The sequence below is a fragment of the Camelina sativa genome, chromosome 20, assembly GCF_000633955.1.
Source record: "Camelina sativa cultivar DH55 chromosome 20, Cs, whole genome shotgun sequence".
In the NCBI taxonomy this organism is placed as follows: Eukaryota; Viridiplantae; Streptophyta; class Magnoliopsida; order Brassicales; family Brassicaceae; genus Camelina; species Camelina sativa.
This window is the reverse complement of record NC_025704.1, coordinates 13,081,566-13,105,842: the sequence shown is the minus strand read 5'-3', so window position 1 is coordinate 13,105,842 and position 24,277 is coordinate 13,081,566. Positions and strand designations below refer to the sequence as shown.

Here is a 24,277-nt window from a genome sequence, read left to right as displayed (position 1 = left end):
CGTACATTCCAGAAGAATCCAAACATTAATGTTGTTTGGAGGATTGACGTGAGCCCTGATCCTTAGGCTGGATCCGAGCTGAATGAGAGGGTGGTATCGAAAGTACTTTGTGAGCCGTATTGGATTCACGAGGAAGAGACGGTCTCAACTGCTGCTTCTACTGCACAGGACCCGGAGGTAGATTAGACTGTTGGGAGATCTCCAAACCGCCTGAATCCTCTGTCTTATCCTCTACACTAGTTTCCTCACTACTCTTATCAACGTTCTCTATATCCTCCTCAGTAGAACCCTTATCAGACTCATCCTCCCCTTTTTCATCTCGACCACTTAGAGCAGAAAAAACATTAGATAAAATAGAAACTTCACCAAACTGAAGGGCTGCAGTAGTCTTTTTCCCCAGACTACAAGCCAATCTAGGTGTAGTCCAAGCCTCATTGCTATTCACTTCCTCAGTAGAACATCCGCGTGATGGTCTTGAAACAATCCCCTGATTGACTACTACCTCGGAAGTTATCACACCCGAGGTAGGAACCACTGGCAGATCATCTATCACAGGATTCTCAGTTGGAGGCGAAACAGTCTCCACCATCGAGCCTGTTGCAGGGGTAGCTAGAGAAGAGGACTGCAAATGACCCCATTTATGACAAGTACTACACTTAGGCGGCAACCACATATATGAATATTTGATCACAACATCAAGTTCTCCTTCCTCTTCCCCCGTGAAAACAAATTGTCGTGGGAGATCCTTTGTTAAATCAGCTTCCACCATGACTTGAGCTATATCAAAACTAGTGCAGAGCTCTGTGTTAGGGTGTAGTCTAATCGGCTTACCCACTGCACTGGCCAGGAATTCAATACCCTTGTCAGTAAACATTGTAGGTGGCACGTCACGTAAAATAACCCAAAGGGGCATCGTCTTCAAAGCTGGTTGCGTTTCTTCCTTGAAAGGAGACCATTTAGAGACCACCATTGGAATATCCATGATATTCCACATTCCCCTGTTCAAAATCCGACGCCTCGTACTGTAGCTATGGATCCGAAACTTCACAACAGCATCACTAACCTCATAAACATCTATCATAGAGGATTTATCCCCCAGACGCCAAATTTTGTTGACAATCATGTGGATCTTCCCCACATGCGGTGCTTTAATACTCAAGAACTTACCAATAAGAAAGTCCTCCCATAGAGGGTTTGCTCCTGCAAATACCTCCTTAGGCACAACCACCTTCGTCTGACCATCCACCTCCACAGCATCAAACTTCTGCCGAGTAAAAACATGCTTACGAGCGACGTTCACATAAGATCTCTTCTCCCCCGGTACCTTCTCCGATACATCCTGACTTTTCAAGACCACCTGAGTCGATACACCTTCTGAAGTCACGTTCAAATCCACACCATGACCCCCAGCACTCGGAGAAGAAACAGCACCTTCCTTCGTTGTTGTAGTACCACCGGTGACCGTCACCGGACTCTCTCCAACGGGAGGAGAGGCCGACGGTGCCATCAAACTTGCGAGAAAAGCCAGAAACCCTAGATCGCCCTTTTTCCGCCAGCCACGTCAGCAAACTTTTTCCCTTCAACTTTTTCTCTTCTTATCAAACATTCATTCATTTTTATGGTTCTCTTATATCTGAGATATATTTAATTCCTAGAACTCCATATGAATCTATGAAATTTTATCACTTTACAGAACAGAAGATGCAATATTTTAGTTACATTGCCCTCACCGTGGAAATCCACATCCACCAGTAGGTTATTGGTGCGCTAGACGTTCCTCTAATCCTGGTCTCCACTTTTTAACAACCTTCCTACAGGACAAGTTGTCACCAATTGACCTACAGATCAATTGGTGACAGTTTGTCCTGTGGGAAGGTTGTTAAAGGGTGGGAACCAAGATTCGAGGAACGCCTGGCGCACCAATAACCTACTGGTGGATTTGGATCTCCGCGGTGAGGGGTTATGATCGATACCCTGCAGGGCCAGATTCGGGCCTATGGGGGCAAGCTAGCGTGAGGGGGGGGGGGCTAGTGAAGTCCACGAGACGGGTTGTTACAATAAAAATCATATACATTTACTACTACTCTTTTTCACAAAACAAACATACATGCTCACTACAATTTTTCAGTAAATATATATAGTTACTAATGAAAATGATGATTAAATAAAGATAGATTTATTAATGAAAAAACAACACATGATAGGTTTGCCTAAGTATATGTTATTTCTTCTATACTTTGCGTTTTGGCTTATAACATGTGTGTATTTTTAAAACACAAAAATATGTTGTTTGTAAAAAAAAAAAGGTGTTCATTGATTTCAAAATTGCAAACTTCTGTACCTTATATATAAACATTCATTCATTTTTATGGTTCTCTTATATCTGAGATACATTTAATTCCTAGAACTCCATATGAATCTATGAAATTTTATCACTTTACGGAACAGAAGATGCAACATTTTAGTTACATTGCCCTCACCGTGGAAATCCACATCCATCAGTAGGTTATTGGTGTAATAGACGTTCCTTGAACCCTGGTCTCCACCCTTTAACAACCTTCCCACATGACAAGCTGTCACCAATTGATCTGTCAATTGGTGACAGTTTGTCCTGTGGGAAGGTTGTTAAAGGGTGGGGACCAGGGTTCGAGTAACGCCTGACGCACCAATAACCTACTGGTGGATTTAGATTTCAACGGTGATGGATTATGATCGATGCCCTGCAGGGCCAGATTCGGGCCTATGGGAGCAAGCTAGTGGGAGGCTAGTGTGGTCCACGGAACGGGTTGTTACAATAAAAATCATATATATTTACTACTACTCTTTTTCACAAAATAAACATATATGCTCACTACAATTTTTCAGTAAATATATATAGTTACTAATAATAATGATGATTAAATAAAGATAGATTTATTACTGAAAAAACAACACATTATAGGTTTGCCTAAGTATATGTTATTTCTTCTATACTTTGCGTTTTGGCTTATAACATGTGTGTATTTTTAAAACACAAAAAATATTTTGTTTGTAGAAAAAAAAAAAAGGTGTTCATTGATTTCAAAATTGCAAACTTCTGTAACTTATATGTAAACATTCATTCATTTTTATGGTTATCTTATATCTGAGATACATTTAATTCCTAGAACTTCATATGAATTTATGAAATTTTATCACTTTACGGAACAGAAGGTGCAACATTTTAGTTACATTGATAGAGTGTTTAAGATTCATAAACAATTGTATAACATGTTTCTTTTATTTTAAAAAAATGTTTTTTAAAAATTGGTTAAAAATGTTTTTACATGTTTATGTGTTAACGGAGGAGGGAGTATTTGTTTAAAACATTTTTACTCCCTTTGTTTCATAATAAAATTTTGCCTTTTACCTTTTGGTAGCTTTATTAACCCCGAATAATCGATGTGATTTACAAACTTCGTAATTAAATGGGTTTCAATTTTGTCGGAATACCGTTTTCATACTTAACTGTATCTGGTTAATTACGATCGTAAAAGCATTACACACTATATAGTTTTTTTTTGATAAAAAGAAATTAGGTTATACATATAAATGAGGTTTTGACTCTACTAAGTCGTGTTACTTTGCGTAGTAGGGATTTACTATGAATTGAGCATTATCGATTCAATGATGACAAAAAACAAAAGAAAAAATTATCTTGACGAAGATTATGGTTTATAACAAATTATTCGTAGAGCGGAATCAATTGATGAAACTCCACACTTTTCCATCAAACACTTCAACCATATGCTAATTTGTCCATGTAACATATGGATGGAAAAATGGCAAAAAAAATACCAAATATTTGCCAAATATTTTTTCATACCTCAACTTCAATAGTTTGTAAATAACATCATGAACCATATTTAAATTCAAAATTTCTACCTAAACTATATATAAAATTAACTTTTCTACCTAAACTATATGAAATATTATCAATTTCAACATCTGCTGGAACGGTTTTAAGCGAGAGTTTGACGGTACTGAGTCAGACAGCTTGTGGTGTTCACATGACAGTAGGACTTTGTGAAACGTTGTCGTTTTGGTCATTTTTGGATGTGATGTGGCAAGAAACAAAACCTCGTCATTTTGCATTTGGGGATTAAAATCGACGTCGTTTTGCATCTGGGGATTAAAATCGACATTGTTTGCATATGGGAATGCTGTAAGTAAATCAATATGAAATTTTTGATTGTGGAAATTTTGTCAGTTTGCATAAGGTAATGCAGACTTGTGCTTGCTGGAAATGGGAGATGAGTAGACTCCCATGTCGTCATGCATTACGAATCATTGCAAAATACTAAATAACGTTGTTTTATTTCTTCCCACAACACACCCAAAATGATGAAAACGTCGTTTTTCCCAAGTCCCACTGCCACGTGGATGATACGGGTAGTCTGACTTAGTACCGTTAAACTTTCACTTAACACTGTTCCAACAGATGTTGAAATTGACAACATTTTATATAGTTAAGTTAGAAATTTTGAATTTAAATACGGTTGAGGTTGTTATTTACAATATACTAAAGATTAGGTATTAAAATTAAAAAAAGTTTGACAATTAGTTGGGATTGATTTTGGCCATTTCCCCAACACATGGATATACCCATATAATTTTATTAAAATAAATTATTTGTTAACATTTACAGCACAAGGATTTTCTTTCTATAAATCAGATGAATGTTTTAACACAATTTAGTTTGCAATTCACATTTAATTCATTTATCTAAAATATTGGAATTTTAGAATTTTTTTATAACTGAGCTCAGTATTGATCCGTGCATCGCGCGGACAACTTTCTAGTGAACAATATTTTGTTCAATTTTTTATTTAAACAAACTAAATATTTATATAGAAAAATGAGAAGGTGAAGTGAAAGTAAGTAAAAATATAGAATTCTTATTGAAAATAAATTAAATATATAGAACGAAAACATTCCCAGTTAATAACTGTATTAATTCATTACAACAACAAGACATATGCATATCAATTAAAACTTGACTGTAGTACGTACACTGTACACAAATACACGACGTCCTCTTGAAAAACTTATACCAAAATGGGAATCTGAGGGCTTGACATGAGTTTGTTAGTTCCATTACTGTTTAATTTCTTTACTGAGACTTCATCACCGTTCCCCACTAATGCCTTCAGATCAGCGTCCGTGATTCTCTGAAAACATTATCGAATTGAAACCAATTGAGTATGAGGGCCCTTTCTATATATATATATAATAAATCCATTCGTAGTTTATGCTAATATATTATTTAATATAAAATATTTCGAATTTTTTAACGCATATATGTATAAAATCAAAAACCATTTTCTGCTTGGTTAAATCTCTGAATCGTGAGAAGATGTCTTTCAATTGCTCATCATTGATTTCGTATCCCAACTGAGAAAACAAATTATGAAATACATTTTATCTCCAAAAAGTGTCATATCGTGCAATAGTTATCATATATGATTAAAGATTAAACTATTAATTACGAAATCACAACGGTACCTCTTTCAGCCGGTCTTTTACAGCATGATGTCCACTGCATATATTCATTAATGTTTGGTTAAACTAATTAAACAATGGTACGTAGCTTTAGTAATATAAAACTAAGAAACATCACTTACCTAAGCTTTCCAAGAACAAGTCCAGACTTAAGAGATTTTACGATCCCAATATCTTCTGGTGATAAGATCTCATATGTACTTCGATTTTTCAACATTCCATCCTGCAAAATGTTTGAACAATCACCATACATACACATGCATACATCAGACCATTTCCCATATTTTATTTTCTTGTCATACATATATAATAATAAATTACGGAACCTGGTGAATGCCACTCTCATGAACAAAACAGTTGTCTCCAACTATGGGTTTATGTGGTTGAGCATACAAGCCAGTATACTCTTGAACCTGCTCAAGAATTTACATATGTTTTTGTTAATGCTTATGAAGGCCATAGGAAATTAAATCATTATCTATTGACATATAAATTTCAATTTGTATATATGAAGTTACCATCTTGCTAGTAGCCATAATTTGGCGTGTGTTTATATTTGTGTAAACACCATCCATCAGATATTCTCCTCGACATTTCAAAGCTATCGCGACCTACATACAGTCACAAATAATTGGTTTTTCCATAAAAAACATGAATCATGCATGTACGCATGACTCCACAATTTAAATACTTTATTTAGGAGTCACCAACGTTGGTGCGATGGCTATCATTTTAAATACTTAATTTAAGGGTTACACGATTCATGTGATTCCATTCCTCTTTTTCCTAGTGTCAATTCCATTATATCATACATTTCAGCTTGTAGGTTTAATTTTTCTTATTAATTCTTTATTTTTTCCCCTGCTTTTATCATATTTTCATATGATTTTGTAAACTTCAATTTACCATATTTTTATTACAAGTACAACTCCAGCATATTTTAAAATTATTTGTAAATGATGTGTTTACTTTTTTATTTTCCAGTGCCTTGCTATTATTATCATTTTTGTGTTTTTATTAGTCTTCTAAAATAAATAGTAAAATAGTAGTAAGGTTAAAAGCCACATTTTGAAAATTTTACTTTGCTATACCAAAGAAAGATACTCATGATTCGACAATATCTTACCTCTTCAAGCGGCGCATTCCCACTTCTTTCACCTATTCCATTGATCGTTACTTCGAATTGTCTGACTCCAGCACATACAGCCTAAATATAATGTAAATTTGTTGTTTCATATTTTTGTCATCATCTTGATAATCTATTTTGTGAGGCAATTTAGTTAAGTACCGCGATTGTGTTGGCCGTTGCAAGACCAAGGTCATTGTGGCAATGAACGCTTAAGATAACATCATCAATTCCAGGAGTGTTTGCTTTCACATAGGTCACGAGTTTTCCGAATTCGTGCGGCATTGTGATCCCTACAGTGTCCGCGATGCACACCGAGGTAGCACCCGCTTTGATCGCTTCTCCTAGAATCGTACATAGAAAGTTCTTCTCCGACCTGAATCAGAATCACACTAGTATTTAAAAAATGCCAAATATGACATGATCATATTTGAATGTCATAACTTAACGGCTAATAATTTTTATACTATGATCTGGAAAGTTTCAGACGTTCATTTACGTGTTGTTGCACTTAGCCACTTGCATGTAAAAAGTACTTTTTTTGGCAAACGTACTGAAATTTCTGTTCTAAAAAAAAAAAAAAAAAAAAATTCGTTGTATTTTTATATATTACTTTCAAAATAGAAATGCAAATGCAAACGTAAGATTACTAACAAAAATTTTGTAACGTGAAACCAAATTGATACAAACGACAATCAAAATATATTCAAGTTTTTAGATATTTACCTGCAACCGTCTTCGCAACCAAATTGGATGTCATGGAAGCCTAAGCTTTTTGCGAACCTAATACTACTTATGGACATCTCGATCACTTCTTCTTGAGTCTTTTTCAACTTATATTTCATGTGAATGTCACTCGTAGATGTAAATACGCATATCCTCGGCCTCTTTGCGTACTTCACCGCATTCCAAGCGGCCTCGATGTCTCTATGTTTGCTTCGTGCAAGGGTGGATATCACCGGGACATAACCTGTTTCCACATCCACCTAATGATACCACCAACATAATTGTTCAATAAGTTTTTTTTTTTTTTTTTTTAAATTGCAAAATCTGTCAATTACTCCAGTTTATGTTAGTAATTAATATTTGTGTAAGCAGTCATGAGTTTCCAACCCAAAACAACGTGCAATGAGTTGAATTGATCAATATCTCTTATTCACTGGTGTTTGTTATTTCTCACTTCCGATGGAGGATCCCTAACACTTTGCATGCATATATAACTGAAGGAAATAAAATCTGTATATTATCATTTTAACTGAAGGAAATAAAGAAACAACCTCATTCCCCACGGTCTTGGCGATGGCTTTAACGGTTTCAAACTCTTCTTCCGATGACCCGGGAAAACCGACTTCCATGATGTCTACTCGGAGTTTAGCGAGTTGGCGGGCAATATTTAGCTTCTGTAGTGGAGTAAGAGATCCACCTGGAGCTTGTTCGCCCTCACGAAGTGTCGTGTCGAGTACACGTACATACTTCTCGTTTGGGAGCTTGTTCGGTATGTACTCCGGCCACTGTTCCACGATGGGTTTGAGGTGAGTAGCACTAGTTGCCACCTTTTTGGACCCAGAGGAGCCACATGAGATGAGCAAAGTCGGTTTGTTGCACAGACGGATCAGGCGGATAGAGGGAAGAGAAGATTTAATGGGTAACACTGACGAGAAAACGACGGGGTGACCAGTGGACGTGATCATACTGGGAGATGTGCGAAGTACCGAAGCCATAACTGTAGAGTACGTATGACAGAAAGAGAGAGATATTTTTGTTAAATTTGAAAGATATATAATGAGAAAACTGAATTGCAATGAGATACACTACACGTACATTATGATATACATATATATATATTTATATATAGGTAGACATCTTTGACTCGAAACCTTTTTTCTTTTTTTTTTGTGTGATTATAAACGATAAAGTGTTGGTGTTATTATGTGTTTTTTTTAATCTTATTAACATGTTTTCTTAATTGTTTGCAGAAAATCCCTGCCCACTCCCACGCCCGACTAAACTAATCCATTGCAACTCTGTCAAAGATATGGTTCTGATACAAAGTAGGTGTGTTACAATTTTACGCAACATTTTCAATTACTTCAAATATCTACTAAACTTTTTGGGTTTCAGACGTGTAATTTTGTTTCTAAGACTTCACTACTCTTAACCAAAAATTACTAATGCTTCAACTCCAAAGTCATCCCATCTTAAGCGTACTTTTCTAATAAATTTGCACCACACATTATATGTTGATTGATGAAAAAAAAAATAGATAAAACGAGCATTACAAATGTTTTAATGTTATTGAGGATTAGTGAGATATATAAGATCATTATTATTTACAAAAAAACACCAGAAAAAGAAACTTAGTTGAAATTACTTTAAAATTGTTATTACAATTACAGTTGCATTTACATTAATGCATTTCTGATATTATTTTTTTTCTGAGCATAATTAGTTAAAGGAAGAGTAATTAAAATAAAACCATGTATAAAAATAAAATAAAAATAAAGTAATCCTATAAAATAACAGATCTTGTGGTAACTACCAAAAACATTTTGCTAGCTACTGTTTATACCTTTATTTGCTTCCTACTTATTAATTGAGAAGTAAAAATATGAAACTAACCTTAAAATGTGTAAAAAATTACATTCAATTGCCATTAGAAAATTTTAATTAAGATTAATCAATTAATTAAAAATAAAAAAGCTGACAGATCAAATATAAAAGAATTAGAAAAATAAAAGAAATCTATTCAAATCAAAACTAATTTGTACTTGAAAAAAATAAAAAATAAAAAATAACTGCTAATATAATAGAATTTATTTTCTTCTTTAATTTTACATTGTCATGCCATTGATTTTAAATAATTACTAGTTTAGAAAGAAATTTCTCTCTCTAATAAATTATAGACGAAAATTAAATTTTTTTTTTATATAAAAAAATCGGAATTTCAAAAACTAAGATTTTATATCCAAGTAGTCAATATAATTATTTTTAATAACAAAATTTCAAATATTTTGTTAAAATTTCAAATTATGATTCTCATATCATCTTTATTTTATTTTATTTACAAATTGTTTGGAATTTTTATATAATACTTATGATTAATAAAATGCAGATTTGTTTCTACATATGTTGTTATTTGAACCTTAAAAAAAAGATATATTACTCAATCTATGAAAATAAAATGTGTGTTTTAATTTTCACTTTAGCGGATTGGTAAAACTAAATTTATATAGCTGATAAATTAATAAATTTTATTTGTTTATAATTGTATTATTAAAATTACTACTTCATATTCTACAAAATAATGATACAAATACAATAAAAAACAATATAAAACTGTAATATATATAAGTAAAAATTAAATATTATAATATTCTAAAATAATTAATATTCAAAAAAACATATACAGATTTACAGAACCATTAAATATAAATATTATTTCAAACAAAATAATTTTTTAAAAAAAATAAAACAATAACTTTTATTATTCTATTATAATTTTTTTAAAAATGTTGAAACACGGGATATTGCCTAATTGTTAGTAAAAAAGACTATTACGAAAATGTCATTAAAGAGAAAATGCCGTTATTATTTTTAATCCATGTTTCGAGTTATTAACTGGAGACTGCTACTCTTTCTTTCGTTTGGATACAATGGAAAAAAGTCTGCGGGGATGTGTAGTATAACTTTATGTTAACTTGTTACTTAAACCAACTCTAATTGTTTTTTTTTTGTTGATTAAGTATAATAGACTTTACCACATCATCTAAATATAATTTATGATCTCGTCTATTCGTGCAAGGTTTTATTCGTTGAAATGATACTATTTTTTTTGGAACTAGGATTTAACCCGCGGTACACCGCGTGACAATATTTTTAATATTAAAATTTTAAATTTATATTGTATTTATTTGTTATTTTATTATTATTTTATTAATTTTTAGATTGTATAGTTATGAATATTTATTGGATTTTAAAAATATAAAATTTTACAGGTATTTGATATAAGTATTCAAAGTATAGGATTTTTGTAGTGTTTTCAAGATTTTAACTCGTGTGGTATATGTATAGTCTATTAATACATTTATCTCGTAGTACACATCTAAAAGTGTTTTTTAAAAAAAAAATTTCACTTAACTCCCTATATGGCATTAATGCTAACCCGTCTCACCGAAATCAAAATAAATTTTTGCTGATGAAATATTAATGCGTTTTTGGAAAACTTAGATGGATAGAATTGTTTTTGGAAAAATCAGAATGTATAGATATTGTTAAGATTTTATGGCAATAAATGTAACAAATGTTGGTCAATTTAAGAAAGTTATTATTTGAGTTTCTCTACAATGTTATTTATGGAATTGTTTTAGGGGTTAATATTGTAAAACAAAAATTAAATAAGTAAAACTTAAAGGGCATAAAACAAAATGTACTTCAAAAATGTTAATATAGATTACTAAGATCTGATCAAACGTGTTATGCACAATAAATGAAGTTTGATCAATTGTTTCATCATGGACCTTACATTTGTCTATTGCCAAATTATATGAGATGATTTGACCCACTTTTCTGACAATTTTTATTTTTATTTTTAATGATTCAGAAACTATAACCAAATGTAGCAATACGAATTATTTGGAATAGTCGATAGTTTAGACGAATTGATACAAAGAACAGCACAAAGCAAGTCTTCTATATTATTATTAAGTAAGTATGCTAAATTGTCAGAATGTTTTTGCTAAATAATATCGATAAAATATGCTACACGGTTGGATTTTTACAAATATAACTAAGGCCTTTTGAACTTTCCATTATTTTGTCAAAACTTAAATTACATATTCAGATTTTTAATTGAAACTTTGGGTAGTTAATAATTGACTAGTGTTTTGTTTTTTGTCCGAAACAATTGACTAGTTTTTAGAAACAACTAAAGTGAAAAAAATACGATGTGGTAATACGTATTGAATACTAATGAGTGGAGGCATATATTCTGTAGACTCCATAGCTTCGCTGTTTATTTTCGGAACTGGTTTACTAATTATATTTTACTGAATTTTCTATAGTTATGAAGCAAGAATTATATATATATATATATATATATATATATATATATATATATATATATATATATATATATATATATATATATATATATATATATATATATATATATATATATATATATATATATATATATATATATATATATATATATATATATATATATATATATATATATATATATATATATATATATATATATATATATATATATATATATATATATATATATATATATATATATATATATATATATATATATATATATATATATATATATATATATATATATATATATATATATATATATATATATATATATATATATATATATATATATATATATATATATATATATATATATATATTAGTTGTCACTATGTGTTATGCACAGATTTAGTTTACATTATTTTTAGATATTTTTTTGTAATTTTTTTGATCATCAACATATAATTTTTCTTACCTCAAAACACCATATCTTATTAAGCCGGTTCAAATAGGATAGCCTTGTGAGCTAACAATTCCGGACCCTGCGGATTTACATAGGAAAAGAAATATCCTCGTGTTCGAGCCGCTTTTGCAAGACGGACGACACAAATATTGTTCAATCTAGGTATAAATCCAATAGAAAAAATAGAAAACCTCTTTTGATAAGACTAAAAAGAATATAATTCCGAAGCTAATGCTGGCCAGTCTTTTGACTCATCTATGACACTTAAAATCTTTTGACAATATATCTCAAAATGAACCATATCATATCCCAGAGAGAGAGAGAGAGCACTTTCCATGGTCCAGCATAGAGAGAGCATTTTCATTAAAAACCTAAAACGACAACTAAATTAAAACAGAAGGAGAATTTCATTGTTATAGGAGTCACATAATTTGTGAGAATTATAGATATGCAACCATTACATATTAATATATTTTCTTATATATGTAATATTTATAAATACTATTATAAATCATTCATTGCATTAATATAAATATTATGAAAGTTACGATAATGAGAGTTAATTAGTACAACATATAGGATTGATGAGACATTATAGAAAAAATAATAAAAAATGTTTCAGGTTTATAAAAATGCATTATTGTGAATTAATAATTAAAATTGTCTATTTTTAAATATATATCCAAAATTTATATATTATAAATATAGATCTTTGAGCGGGCATCTTAGCTAATCAAATCATGAATTTAAATATATATATATTCACTTCTCTCTTTAAACAGAAATATGTACAATTATCTCTTTATCAAAAAATATATTCAATTCTCATTTAGTTATTTAGATATTATATATTAAAATATAATTTAGTTTAATTTGAATGGATTGAAAATAATGTAATATCAAGATCATGTGAATTATTTATATTAAAGTGTGGAAATAAAACAGCCAATTATTACTCGACATTATCCTATACAACCCATATATATATATATATATATATATATATATATATATATATTATAATATTATTTCTTAAACAATTTAATCATAAAATTATTTGTTAAGCGAAAATTTTATTATGTAAATTCAATTGAATAAATTTGTTACATTAAAAATTAAAAGAAACAAAATGACACTTGTGAAAGAAGAGAACATCAAATGACAATCTTTTGCAGCTTTCCAAAAGAAAACTTTACTTTATTATTAGATGATATAATTATAATATAGTAAGATTTCTTTCAACTTTTACTCTAAGAATCTGGCGCCCAACATCACTATACATTAAAATTCTTTTAAAATCAAATACACATGACATTATTTATCTTTTTATAAATATTTTAAAATGATTGCATAAATCAGCTAAAGATGAACAATAGAAAAAATAATTTACATTTTTGGAAAAAATATTCAAGACTTAGTAAGACAATATTTCTTCTAAACTTAGGAACTTCCCGAAAACGGATGATCCAAAGAACGATACTATTGTTACCGGTTTTTTGTTGTTCGTTGGAGATTGAATTGAGGATAGAATAGAAAGTCAATGTTTTAGTTTTCACAATAGTCTGAAAGAGGATTTGTTTGTATGGTAATAGGTTGTTTTTAGAAAACTAAACTTTATAGAATGTTTGAGCCTTTAAGAAGGAGAAGAGATTGAAATCAAATATTAATGATCATAAATTCGCAAGTGTTTCAAAATTATAAGTTAAAAATGAGAAGTAATAGAAACAAAAATGAAAATTGAGAAAATAGTGGGTATAAGGCAATACATAAAATGATGGTATTATTTCAAATCAAAACATAACTGATTATGTTCATAATTAATTCTGAAATTCCTATTATGAAAACTTCTAAATTTTATAAAATTCAAAAATAACATAACGTTTAAAATAATAAGTGTGAATCAAACAATGTAATTATAGAATTAGATCAAAACCATTTCATAATTTTACATAATTTTCCAGAAAGTAAGTTCAAAATTTTAATTTTATATAAACAAATTTTTAAAATTTAATTTAAGCTAATTTATTTAAATAATACCTACCCACCATCATACTTAAATTTGATTACGTTTGTGCCCGTGAAAATTATATAAGATTCAAACACAGAAATTAAAACCAAGAATTCAAACCTATAAATTTAATTAAATGTTGGTATATAGTTCCAAGATGAAACCAATCAGAGACCGATCGATATAATGTGGTTTTAGATTCTTGGGGGTTGCATATGTTTCTGATTAAAGAAAAAAGGAAATACAGATGATTTTTTTTGGTTTTATAAGCCTGTAGTTAATTAGATCTAAACTATAGTTAATTAGATACAAATAAAAAATACTAGTGTCAGAAATATAGTAAGCCAAGTGTCAACTCCTTAGCAAAATTGAGAAAAATCTTTTCATGTTATATAAAATATATATATCACTTTATTATGATTTGTTTGAGAAAAACCTTCTCATGTTATATAAGATATATATATCACTTTATTATGATTTGTTCCACCTTTTAATGACAAGTTGATAAAAATTTGATACATTTCCTTAAAACATTAACTGATTATGTAGTTTTGTATTCTTAATTCATTATGTTCAAATAAATCTTAGGAAATTAAAGAAAAAATCGTGAACATATATCTTTAATTTTCTAAATTGGCAAGTGAGTAGTAGTATCTAATTACTTTTTGGAAACAACCAAGTGTAAAGTAAGGATGTGGTAGTATATTATTTTCTATTGGATATTTTTTTTGGTGAATGACTAGGGGACACTCCCAGAACTTTATAAAAAAGATGAAAAAAACAATTACACTCGAACACGTCTACGGCACCTAATGGCATAGTCCCGCAACAAATGCTCAACTATAGTAGGAACCACAATAAAAGCAAGAAAACCAAAGGATAATTTATTATTTTTACTTTTTCTTTCATACACTCCCTTTTAACTAATAGTTAATATTATATTAGTCACTAATTAAATGCAAATACAATATTAGGACATATAAATCACATGTTATGCACCTCCAGGTAGGTGTCACTTACTAATCTCCGTGAAGAAATAGTAAGTCTGTTGTAGAAAATTGACCAAACTTGATTCGATATTATTTGACTAAATGTTCATTTGCCTGTGGGTACTAAAAAAATATTAAGGTATTTTACTGGAAAAAATATTTTACAGATCTTAATTGCTTTTTTAAAAAATCCACTATTATTGGTTCATTAAAATTATGAGCAAAAACAACAACTGAACATATGGATTGTTTGAGGATAAAAAATAGAAAAGAAACATATGGAATTAAGTATTTCAGATGCCAAATCTTATTATTGGTTCATTAAAAATAGAAAAGAAACATCTTATATTATTCTCATAACATTCATAATTCTAAAAAATTGAAAGCAATAATTACAAAAACGAAAGAGCAAGATACCATAGAATATTGTTCAATACATTTTATAAAAATATGTATTTTTTATTTACGATTTTTTTGTTTTTGTTTTTTAAACTCTTATTAGAGATTACGAGTTTGAGACACACACAAAAAAAAGATTGAAATTACGAGTATATATTTTTTCTCAATATTTTAAACATGAAATATGACGTCAAATTTAAAATGGGTAGAACAAGAATTAGCTATTAAGCAAGTTAGCTTATTTCTCAAAATATTCTTGTGTGTGTTTCCTCATCTCTACCAGAATTTTTGTACCTGATTATGCTGGAAATACCTAAACCACACTATCAATACACTCTCAAGTAGAGTTATGGGAATAATATTATTTGGCTTGGTAGTGGAACCAACATTTCTTTCCATGCAAGGAAATACAGAGATCAGTTGAGAGAGAACACAAATAATTTCCGTTAAGAGTAACGTGTCCCACATGCATATAGAAAGACAAAAATAAAAATGAGAAAAAATCTCAATGATAATACCACAAAAAGAAAAAGAAGAGATTTCTAGATAGCATAAACGACAATTACTTCATATACTGGGAACCTCTCAATTACAAACGTCAACTCAATCTCAAGCAGAACGTATAGGGGAAGGCTTTTGGTTCTGTAGAGGACTCAAAAGTTTGTCCCGACATGGAAATAGAAAGCCAATAGGGTTTGCTAAAAGCTTGAAATCTTATTCCTCAAATAATTTGAAAGAGAGCACAAATATTTTTCCATTTAAGGTAATCCGTCCCACATATAGAACGACAATATAGCTATCAACGACCATAGGATAGAAAACGACTCTAATATATATGATGAGACAATTCATGTTTTATACTGATCATATTGCGTGTCGTTTACAAATACAGTATATAATGTAATTTTTTTCATTGGGCAATACGTTAATTAAAACACTTATCAAATATTTACATTGAAAAATACTACAAAATAACACGTATTTTAAAATAAAACGGTGTAAAACTACACTTGAAAGAGAGAGAAAATGATTGAAATCTCAAATGATTGAAGCCGTAAGACCTTGTTTATCGGTAGTATCATACAGGAGTTCTTAGTGTTTTGACTCAAAAAAATAAATCAGAACAAAATAAAAAAATTCAAGGGCGCCTCTAATATAGTATACCTGATTGTGGTTTAAGAGACGATGTGTGTCGGGTTTTGGTTGGTCGAAAGAATAATATAAAGGAAAAAAAGCTGAGAAGCTCGATTTTATTTTTTTTCTTCTCTCTTTCTCTCTCTCTCTCGCGATCGAATTCCCGAAATGCCGTGTGATATGTAATGGATGGATTTGGAATCAGGAGAAGGGTTTGGAATCAAAGGATTTGGAGATGAGTAGCAAAGGCGATTGACTCGGCGGAGATTATTTGTTCCGGTATGATCCTTTTTTTTTATATTGTTAGAGGCGAATCCTTAACTGTTTGACCGATATTGTTAGAGGCGAATCATAGTTGAGTTTTGTGTATACATACATAAACACTTCAGACTTTTGATTTCCCTGTGTTTTGTTTTGAGAAAGTCATCAGCTTTTACTTTGTTAATCTCTTATTTGTATTTGGAAACAGGTAAAATGATTGTTGAGATGCTTGGATGGGGATTATTAGAAGGGAAAACCCTTTTTGGTTTTTGTTATGATTTCCGGCAAAGCAACAGGTTTCAAAAAAGATATCTCTTTTGAGTTTGATTGAGGCTTTGGCGTAAACATTGAGTGATCGGTGTATTGACTTTTTTTTTGTGTGTGTGTTGCAATGGGTTTAGACTGCAGGAAACGTTGGACCAGTTTGCTAAAAAGTTGGAAACAGTTTACAAAGCTTCAGGAGAGAAGAAGATTAATGTTATAAGTCATTCTATGGGAGGACTGCTGGTGAAATGTTTCATGGGTCTGCATAGTGATGTATGTTGTGATATGATAGGCCAATCACTATTTTGGCCTTATCCAAAATCTTTCTGTGGACAGACTCTATCTTAGGCCAATCTCTGTTTCTCTCTGTCCAGAGACACAGGACAGAGTTGTGGATTCGCCTTTGTAACGATGAGCAATGTCAAAGATTGTAACATCATCATCGATAACCTCGATGGAACTGTAAGTTTCTTGCAAGCTTTTACAAAACACACATTGTTGGTGTTGGGTTTCGACGATCATAAGGCCCACCAAATAAGCCCATTAGGGCGTACGCGCAGGCCAGGAAAAGAGGCCCAGTAAGGGCCCATGGAGGAAAACCCGAGCAGGAGGATGAAGTCAACATGGAGAAGAAATCGGGATTGGGGAGCCGAGATTGCAGCGAGACGTTCAGGAAGGGTTTCGAGGAATTTTAGTTTAAATAGCAGATGAATGTGAAGGACACAACACATGTAATCAAGCTCAGAGCGAATCAATAGAAAAAGTGAATACAAAAGTCCAGTTCGTTGTTTTTCATAGTTCTAAGTCGATTTGTACCGAAAGTCTGCCCAGATCTCATTTTACAAACTTATTCTTCTAATTGTTGTTTCTAGCCCCAACAATTTGGCGCCGCCTGTGGGGACTTAGGTCTTTCTATTCTCAAAAATCGACTGCTTTGAACTCCAGCGAAATGGATCCATCCACCGCTAACACAATCATCTCAGAGACTGCTCCACCAGCGGCAGTCCACGGATCCACCTCCATCAGTGCACCTTCCCAGGGTGCACCCGCGTCAGCCCAGTCCGATAACGAGGTTACAGATCTAGTCAGACCCGGGACAGGCTCATCACTTGACGACAGTCAAGCACCGAACCAAAGTATTTTGGGAGGTTCGGGTCTCACTCATCACAGACCCGCCCAAACTCAGAATCTCGGTAGTACAAACCCAGGGGTTACCGTCGGGGTTGTTCCCACGGCCCCCGCGATCTTGACAGGAAACAGGAATCAGTCCCGAGTATGGACTCGTTCAGAGAATAACGGAACGAACCGACCCGGACAGCACCATGCGCCGGTGGTCTCCTCCGGGACCCCCGTCAGCAACGATCTGTCCGAGATTCGCGGAATGCTCGCCGTTCTGATCGATAAGACCCAAAGTCAAGATGCGACAAATCGGGCCCTCATGAACAGAATCGAGCGGCATGAACAAGAGCTCGCTTCTCGCGCAAATCTCGGACCCTATCGGGATTCCGCGTACTCTTCGGGAACAGCTTTAACCAATCCCACGGAAAGAGCGCTTCCCCGGACTCGTCTCGACTTTGAGGCGGTCCACGTTACCCCGCCCGGGATCAGAACGTTACCCGTTTTCGCGCCGTCAGAGAGCAACGGAGCTCCGAGCTCGTCGGTCTTAAATGGTAACGCGAGCTCGCGACGTGACGAGCATCCCCCATCCGGGGACGTCGGGTCAGCAGGGCAGGTCCTCCGCACCTCGGGGGCTCTGGAGGGCTCCTCGGTGAGACTGGATCCAGTCCCGACAGGAGAACTCAGAAATGGGGCGTCACGAGGAATAACGACCGAGGATCTCGGTCTTCCCGGACCTCCGAGTAGCGGCGCATTCAGCGCGCAGTTCCTAACCGAGTACATGAATAAGGCAAGCGCCGAGATGGCCCAAATCCGCTGTAAGGTGCACCTGGCAACAAGCGCAGCCTCAGACATCGATCGCGTGATCGCCGAAACAAGGCGTACCCCGTTCACAGACCGAATCGCGAAGGTTCGCCTTCGTGACGTGGGCAAGCTCCGCCTTCCCGAATACGCGGGCATAACGGACCCGGGAGCGCACCTCCGAGCTTTCAGATTAGCCATAACAAAAGCTTATCTCACCGACGACGAGTGTGAAGCCGGCTACTGCCGTTACTTCACCGAGAACCTGGTGGGACCGGCGTTGGAATGGTTTGCCTCTTTGGAATCCCATTGACAGCTTCGATCAGCTCGCCTCGGCATTTTTGAAGCAGTATTCAGTCTTTTTCCAAGCTAAGGTGACCGAATCAGACCTTTGGCTTCTCGTCCAAGAAAAAGACGAACCGCTCCGCGATTACATCAATCGCTTCAAGTCAACCAAAGCCAGGATAACCAACCTAAACGACGAGGTTGCCCTGGCAGCCCTTCGGCATGGCTTATGGTACACCTCGAAATTCCGCGAAGAGCTCACCGTTCGACAACCCCCGTCGCTCGACGACGCACTCCATAGGTCGATTAATTTCGCCCGAGCAGAAGAGGAGCGGGCCGCTCTGGCCGAGATCCATAAGTCATCAAAAGCACCGTAAATGGTTTTAGTAGTACACCTCGGCGAAGTCAGGCTGGGACGCTCAGCTCCCCGGAGTATTGTGGGCCACCCGAACTACGCCGCGTGGCAGCACGGGCGAGACCGCGTTCTCCTTAGCCTACGGAATTGAGGCCGTAATACCGGCAGAAGTTACCATAGGCAGTATTCGCCGAGCTGTTTCCCCCGAGAATGAGGAGGAAAATAGCGAAGCGCTGCGCGATCACCTCGACGTCATCGACGAGAAGAGAGAACAAGCCTACGTGCGAGTTCAAAATTACCAGAATGCCATCGCTCGCTTCTATAACTCGAAGATCCGACCTCGGCGTTTCGCCGTCGGGGACCGAGTACTCCGTCGAATGTTCGATCACAGAAAAAANATCGAATTCCCGAAATGCCGTGTGATATGTAATGGATGGATTTGGAATCAGGAGAAGGGTTTGGAATCAAAGGATTTGGAGATGAGTAGCAAAGGCGATTGACTCGGCGGAGATTATTTGTTCCGGTATGATCCTTTTTTTTTATATTGTTAGAGGCGAATCCTTAACTGTTTGACCGATATTGTTAGAGGCGAATCATAGTTGAGTTTTGTGTATACATATATAAACACTTCAGACTTTTGATTTCCCTGTGTTTTGTTTTGAGAAAGTCATCAGCTTTTACTTTGTTAATCTCTTATTTGTATTTGGAAACAGGTAAAATGATTGTTGAGATGCTTGGATGGGGATTATTAGAAGGGAAAACCCTTTTTGGTTTTTGTTATGATTTCCGGCAAAGCAACAGGTTTCAAAAAAGATATCTCTTTTGAGTTTGATTGAGGCTTTGGCGTAAACATTGAGTGATCGGTGTATTGACTTTTTTTTTGTGTGTGTGTTGCAATGGGTTTAGACTGCAGGAAACGTTGGACCAGTTTGCTAAAAAGTTGGAAACAGTTTACAAAGCTTCAGGAGAGAAGAAGATTAATGTTATAAGTCATTCTATGGGAGGACTGCTGGTGAAATGTTTCATGGGTCTGCATAGTGATGTATGTTGTGATATGATAGGCCAATCACTATTTTGGCCTTATCCAAAATCTTTCTGTGGACAGACTCTATCTTAGGCCAATCTCTGTTTCTCTCTGTCCAGAGACACAGGACAGAGTTGTGGATTCGCCTTTGTAACGATGAGCAATGTCAAAGATTGTAACATCATCATCGATAACCTCGATGGAACTGTAAGTTTCTTGCAAGCTTTTACAAAACACACATCAAAAAGGCATAACANCTCATTTTACAAACTTATTCTTCTAATTGTTGTTTCTAGCCCCAACACACATCAAAAAGGCATAACGAACTCAAATTCAATAAATAATATGTTTATGTGTTTGGGTGTTTATGAGCAGGTGGGTGATCGACCTTTCACATATATCGTTTACAGAAACAGAAACGAGTTTCTAACCGTGTTCACTGAACCTTTGAGTCGAGCTGAGGAGCCTTTCATTGTTAGACAGGTTGGTTTTTGTCTTCCCTTCCTTTGTGGTATACTTTGGTAGTTCTGATTCAGGAATGAAAGTACAGAACTCTGTTTCTGCATCTCACTTTTCGTTTTTTTTTTCAGTAATCTTGAATAGTATAGCTGAATGGTGTTATTTTACTTACTTGTTGCAGGTGAGGAGATTAGAGTTGGCCTTGTTGAAATGTTGGTTGAGAAAAGGTTTGAAGCCTGTGGATCATAGTTTGGTATCAGATGTAACACAGTTTATTAAGGTTCCATCAGATTTGTAAGAAGGATTCTCAGTTTGTTCCTGTTTTTTTATGTGCAATGACAATTTTGACGTTTTGGGTTTTGACCAAATGCATGAAGATGAGAAATTCAAGGAAATGAAAAACCTCTTTACTGAACTAACGAACTCAAATTCAATAAATTTTTATGCTTAAAGGTATTGGTTACTTGGTTATAAACAGTCAATACTAATCCAATCTGTGAAGAAATCTCAGAGACACAATTTATAACTTATGTGTCTTAGCTAGAATATAACTTATGTGACTACACGCTTCCACCCAGACCTTCATGTGACGCTACTATGCTCAAGAATCATATGTTCGTGATCTAGAAAAAAATAAATGCTTGCAAGATGATTTGGTTGAGAATATTTGGGCAAAATTTGGAGCAAATAAGTATTAAAATTAGTCATTCTCTCCATTTATAAATTGCACTTCTATTGCAATATGTATGAATGTTTTTATTATGTTTTGTATGTTTGAAAATTACTTAAAATTTAATATTTTCTAATTTTATAAAATCTTAAATGTTTACACATTTATACCACTTCTATTCTATTTAAAAGTTTAAATTTTAAAAAACAATATTTTCAAAAATAAGATACCCAAAATAAGAACATACCAATAAAAGATAAAAATTTATCTAAGAGATCATGGCTTCTTATATTCTAAACAGTACAGAATTAATTCATAAAAACATTAAGAACTTCCCTTACTCAAACCCACCGATAAACATGCTCTAAGGGGACTGGGGACATATATATAATCACACAAAATTAATGCATCGCAGGAAATCACAGCCGTTTAATATTGTTTTCTTTCGTACTTGAAATCACAAGTTGTGATTATTCAGAACGTAAAATACAGTAAAACCTCTATAAATTAATAATGTTGGGATCAAGATATTTTATTAATTTATAGTGATATTAACTTATCTATAAATTAATAATTATTATTTTATAGTGTAAATTAATAATTATTAATTTATAGGTATATTTTTAATTATTTAATTTTTAAAAAATTATAAATTGAGACAATATTGCAAAATAAGATTAGAACTTTGGTTGTTGTAAATTTAATGGTATTGGAATTGAATTTGAAATAATTAAAAAATATTATTGACAATGAATTACAATATTATAGAAAAATTCACTTATACACATGACATAATTAATATTCAAATATATGAATAAGAATATCAATTATCATATTTTAATAGTCTATCAAACTATCAAAATGTAAATGATGCATATTTAGAAATTGAAAACTTTAAAAAGTTTTAGCTGTTTTATGAAATGTTATAGAATATTTTATATCATTATATATAGTTTGAAGATACAACATAACAATTGTTTTATAGATATGAGGTTAATATTACAAGATATTAGATGGTGGCAGACTCGATTTCAATCTGTTGAATTTATATTCACCAAACGTTGTAATAATTCAGTAGCTCACCTCCTAGCAAGATATGGATGTCTAAATAGTACATATTATTTTGAATGTTTTAGACCACCTGTTTGGTTAAAACAACAATTGTATCAAGAATATTTCAACTCAGCAATATAATTCACTATTTGACGGAAAAAAAAAAAGATATGAGGTTAATAGAAACATAATTTACTATATCAGCGTATATATATTTATATATAAATTTACATGATTATTAATTTATGATATTATTGGGACCATATTTTATATAGGGATTTCAAAAAAAATATTATCTTATTATCTTATCAAATTTTGTTATTTTTTACATTGTCCCGACTTGGGACTAGCAAAATTTATTAATTTATAATGTTTATTAATTTATAGAGTATTAATTTATAGAGGTTTTACTGTATAGTGCTTTTGATCTACTGTGTTGTTTTTTGTTCAGGACACATTACTTTCGTTGCGTTTTAAACTACACTGGCCCTGTTAGTTTAGAGTCGTGCGACTCTTGCTGTGACTAAAACGACTGAGTTTTTTTTTTTAAGTTAACTTTTATCTTACAGAGAGGAAGATAAGAAAAGTACATAATTGAAATTTTTTGTCAATGGCAATTTGATCTGTTTTTTTTGTAGATCTGCTAAATAAAAAAAACTAGGGGCAGTCGCCGTTTCAAATCAAAAGCTTTTGGTTGTGTAGCTGCTTTCACCGGCAGTTCTGAATATCAAAAATTCTAATCTTTGCGACAGAAAGTAAAAAACCAAAGAAAAAATGAAAAAAAAAAACACTGAAAGTAATTTTGTGATAAATAGTCACCGTCGCTGCGACTAACTGCCGAACAGACCCAAACGTAGAACAAAATTACATGGTACAAATGTATAGTTGTCATGTCGGGGACATTTGATTTAACAAATTTCGTAGTAGGTCGTGAGAGGAAAGATTTGCACCCAAAAAGAAAAAAGAGAAGAATAAGAAACATTAAAAGTATGGAATAGCAGTAAACAAAAAAAAGAACAATAAGGAATAGGAAATTAATTTTTCACTTTATTTGAATGAAAAGAATGAGAACATAAATTATGTTCAAAAACAAAAAAAAAAACAAATGAAAGAAGAGAAATATGTTGTATTGACACAAATATTGTGTATGAGTGTATCATATGACGGACCTTTATTAGCGCTCATACTAAATTGATGTAAGCACTCAGCACAAAAAAACTACTCTACAAGCGCTTATATGGCTCGGACGAACTTATCTTCAAGCAGCGGATGGATAACGATGGATTAATGAAATGTTTTTGATA

General features: G+C 32.9%; 1 protein-coding gene across 2 annotated transcripts; it reads right to left on the bottom strand.

Moving 5' to 3' along the window:
• On the bottom strand, window positions 4,956–8,446 carry LOC104770652 (methylthioalkylmalate synthase 3, chloroplastic-like). 2 transcript variants are annotated; one of them, XM_010495109.1, is made up of 10 exons: window positions 7,924–8,446; window positions 7,373–7,632; window positions 6,809–7,022; window positions 6,647–6,727; window positions 6,039–6,131; window positions 5,847–5,933; window positions 5,643–5,743; window positions 5,524–5,557; window positions 5,338–5,412; window positions 4,956–5,189 (listed from the first exon to the last, which is right to left on the bottom strand). In XM_010495109.1, exons 1-10 carry the CDS (start codon window positions 8,365–8,367, stop codon window positions 5,067–5,069), a joined length of 1,512 nt encoding a protein of 503 aa, XP_010493411.1. In that variant the 5' UTR covers window positions 8,368–8,446; the 3' UTR covers window positions 4,956–5,066. The 2 variants fall into 2 exon arrangements, with proteins under 2 accessions (XP_010493411.1, XP_010493412.1); XM_010495110.1 differs by lacking the exon at window positions 5,338–5,412.

Bases quoted from the DNA above. Each gene is read 5' to 3' on its own strand.
- LOC104770652 (XM_010495109.1), bottom strand. From the start codon at position 8,367: ATGGCTTCGGTACTTCGCACATCTCCCAGTATGATCACGTCCACTGGT. The intron at 5,934-6,038 runs GTAACTTCATAT...ATTCTTGAGCAG, and splicing joins TTATGGCTACTAGCAAGATG to GTTCAAGAGTATACTGGCTT. The intron at 5,413-5,523 runs GTACCGTTGTGA...TTGTTTTCTCAG, and splicing joins TAAAAGACCGGCTGAAAGAG to TTGGGATACGAAATCAATGA.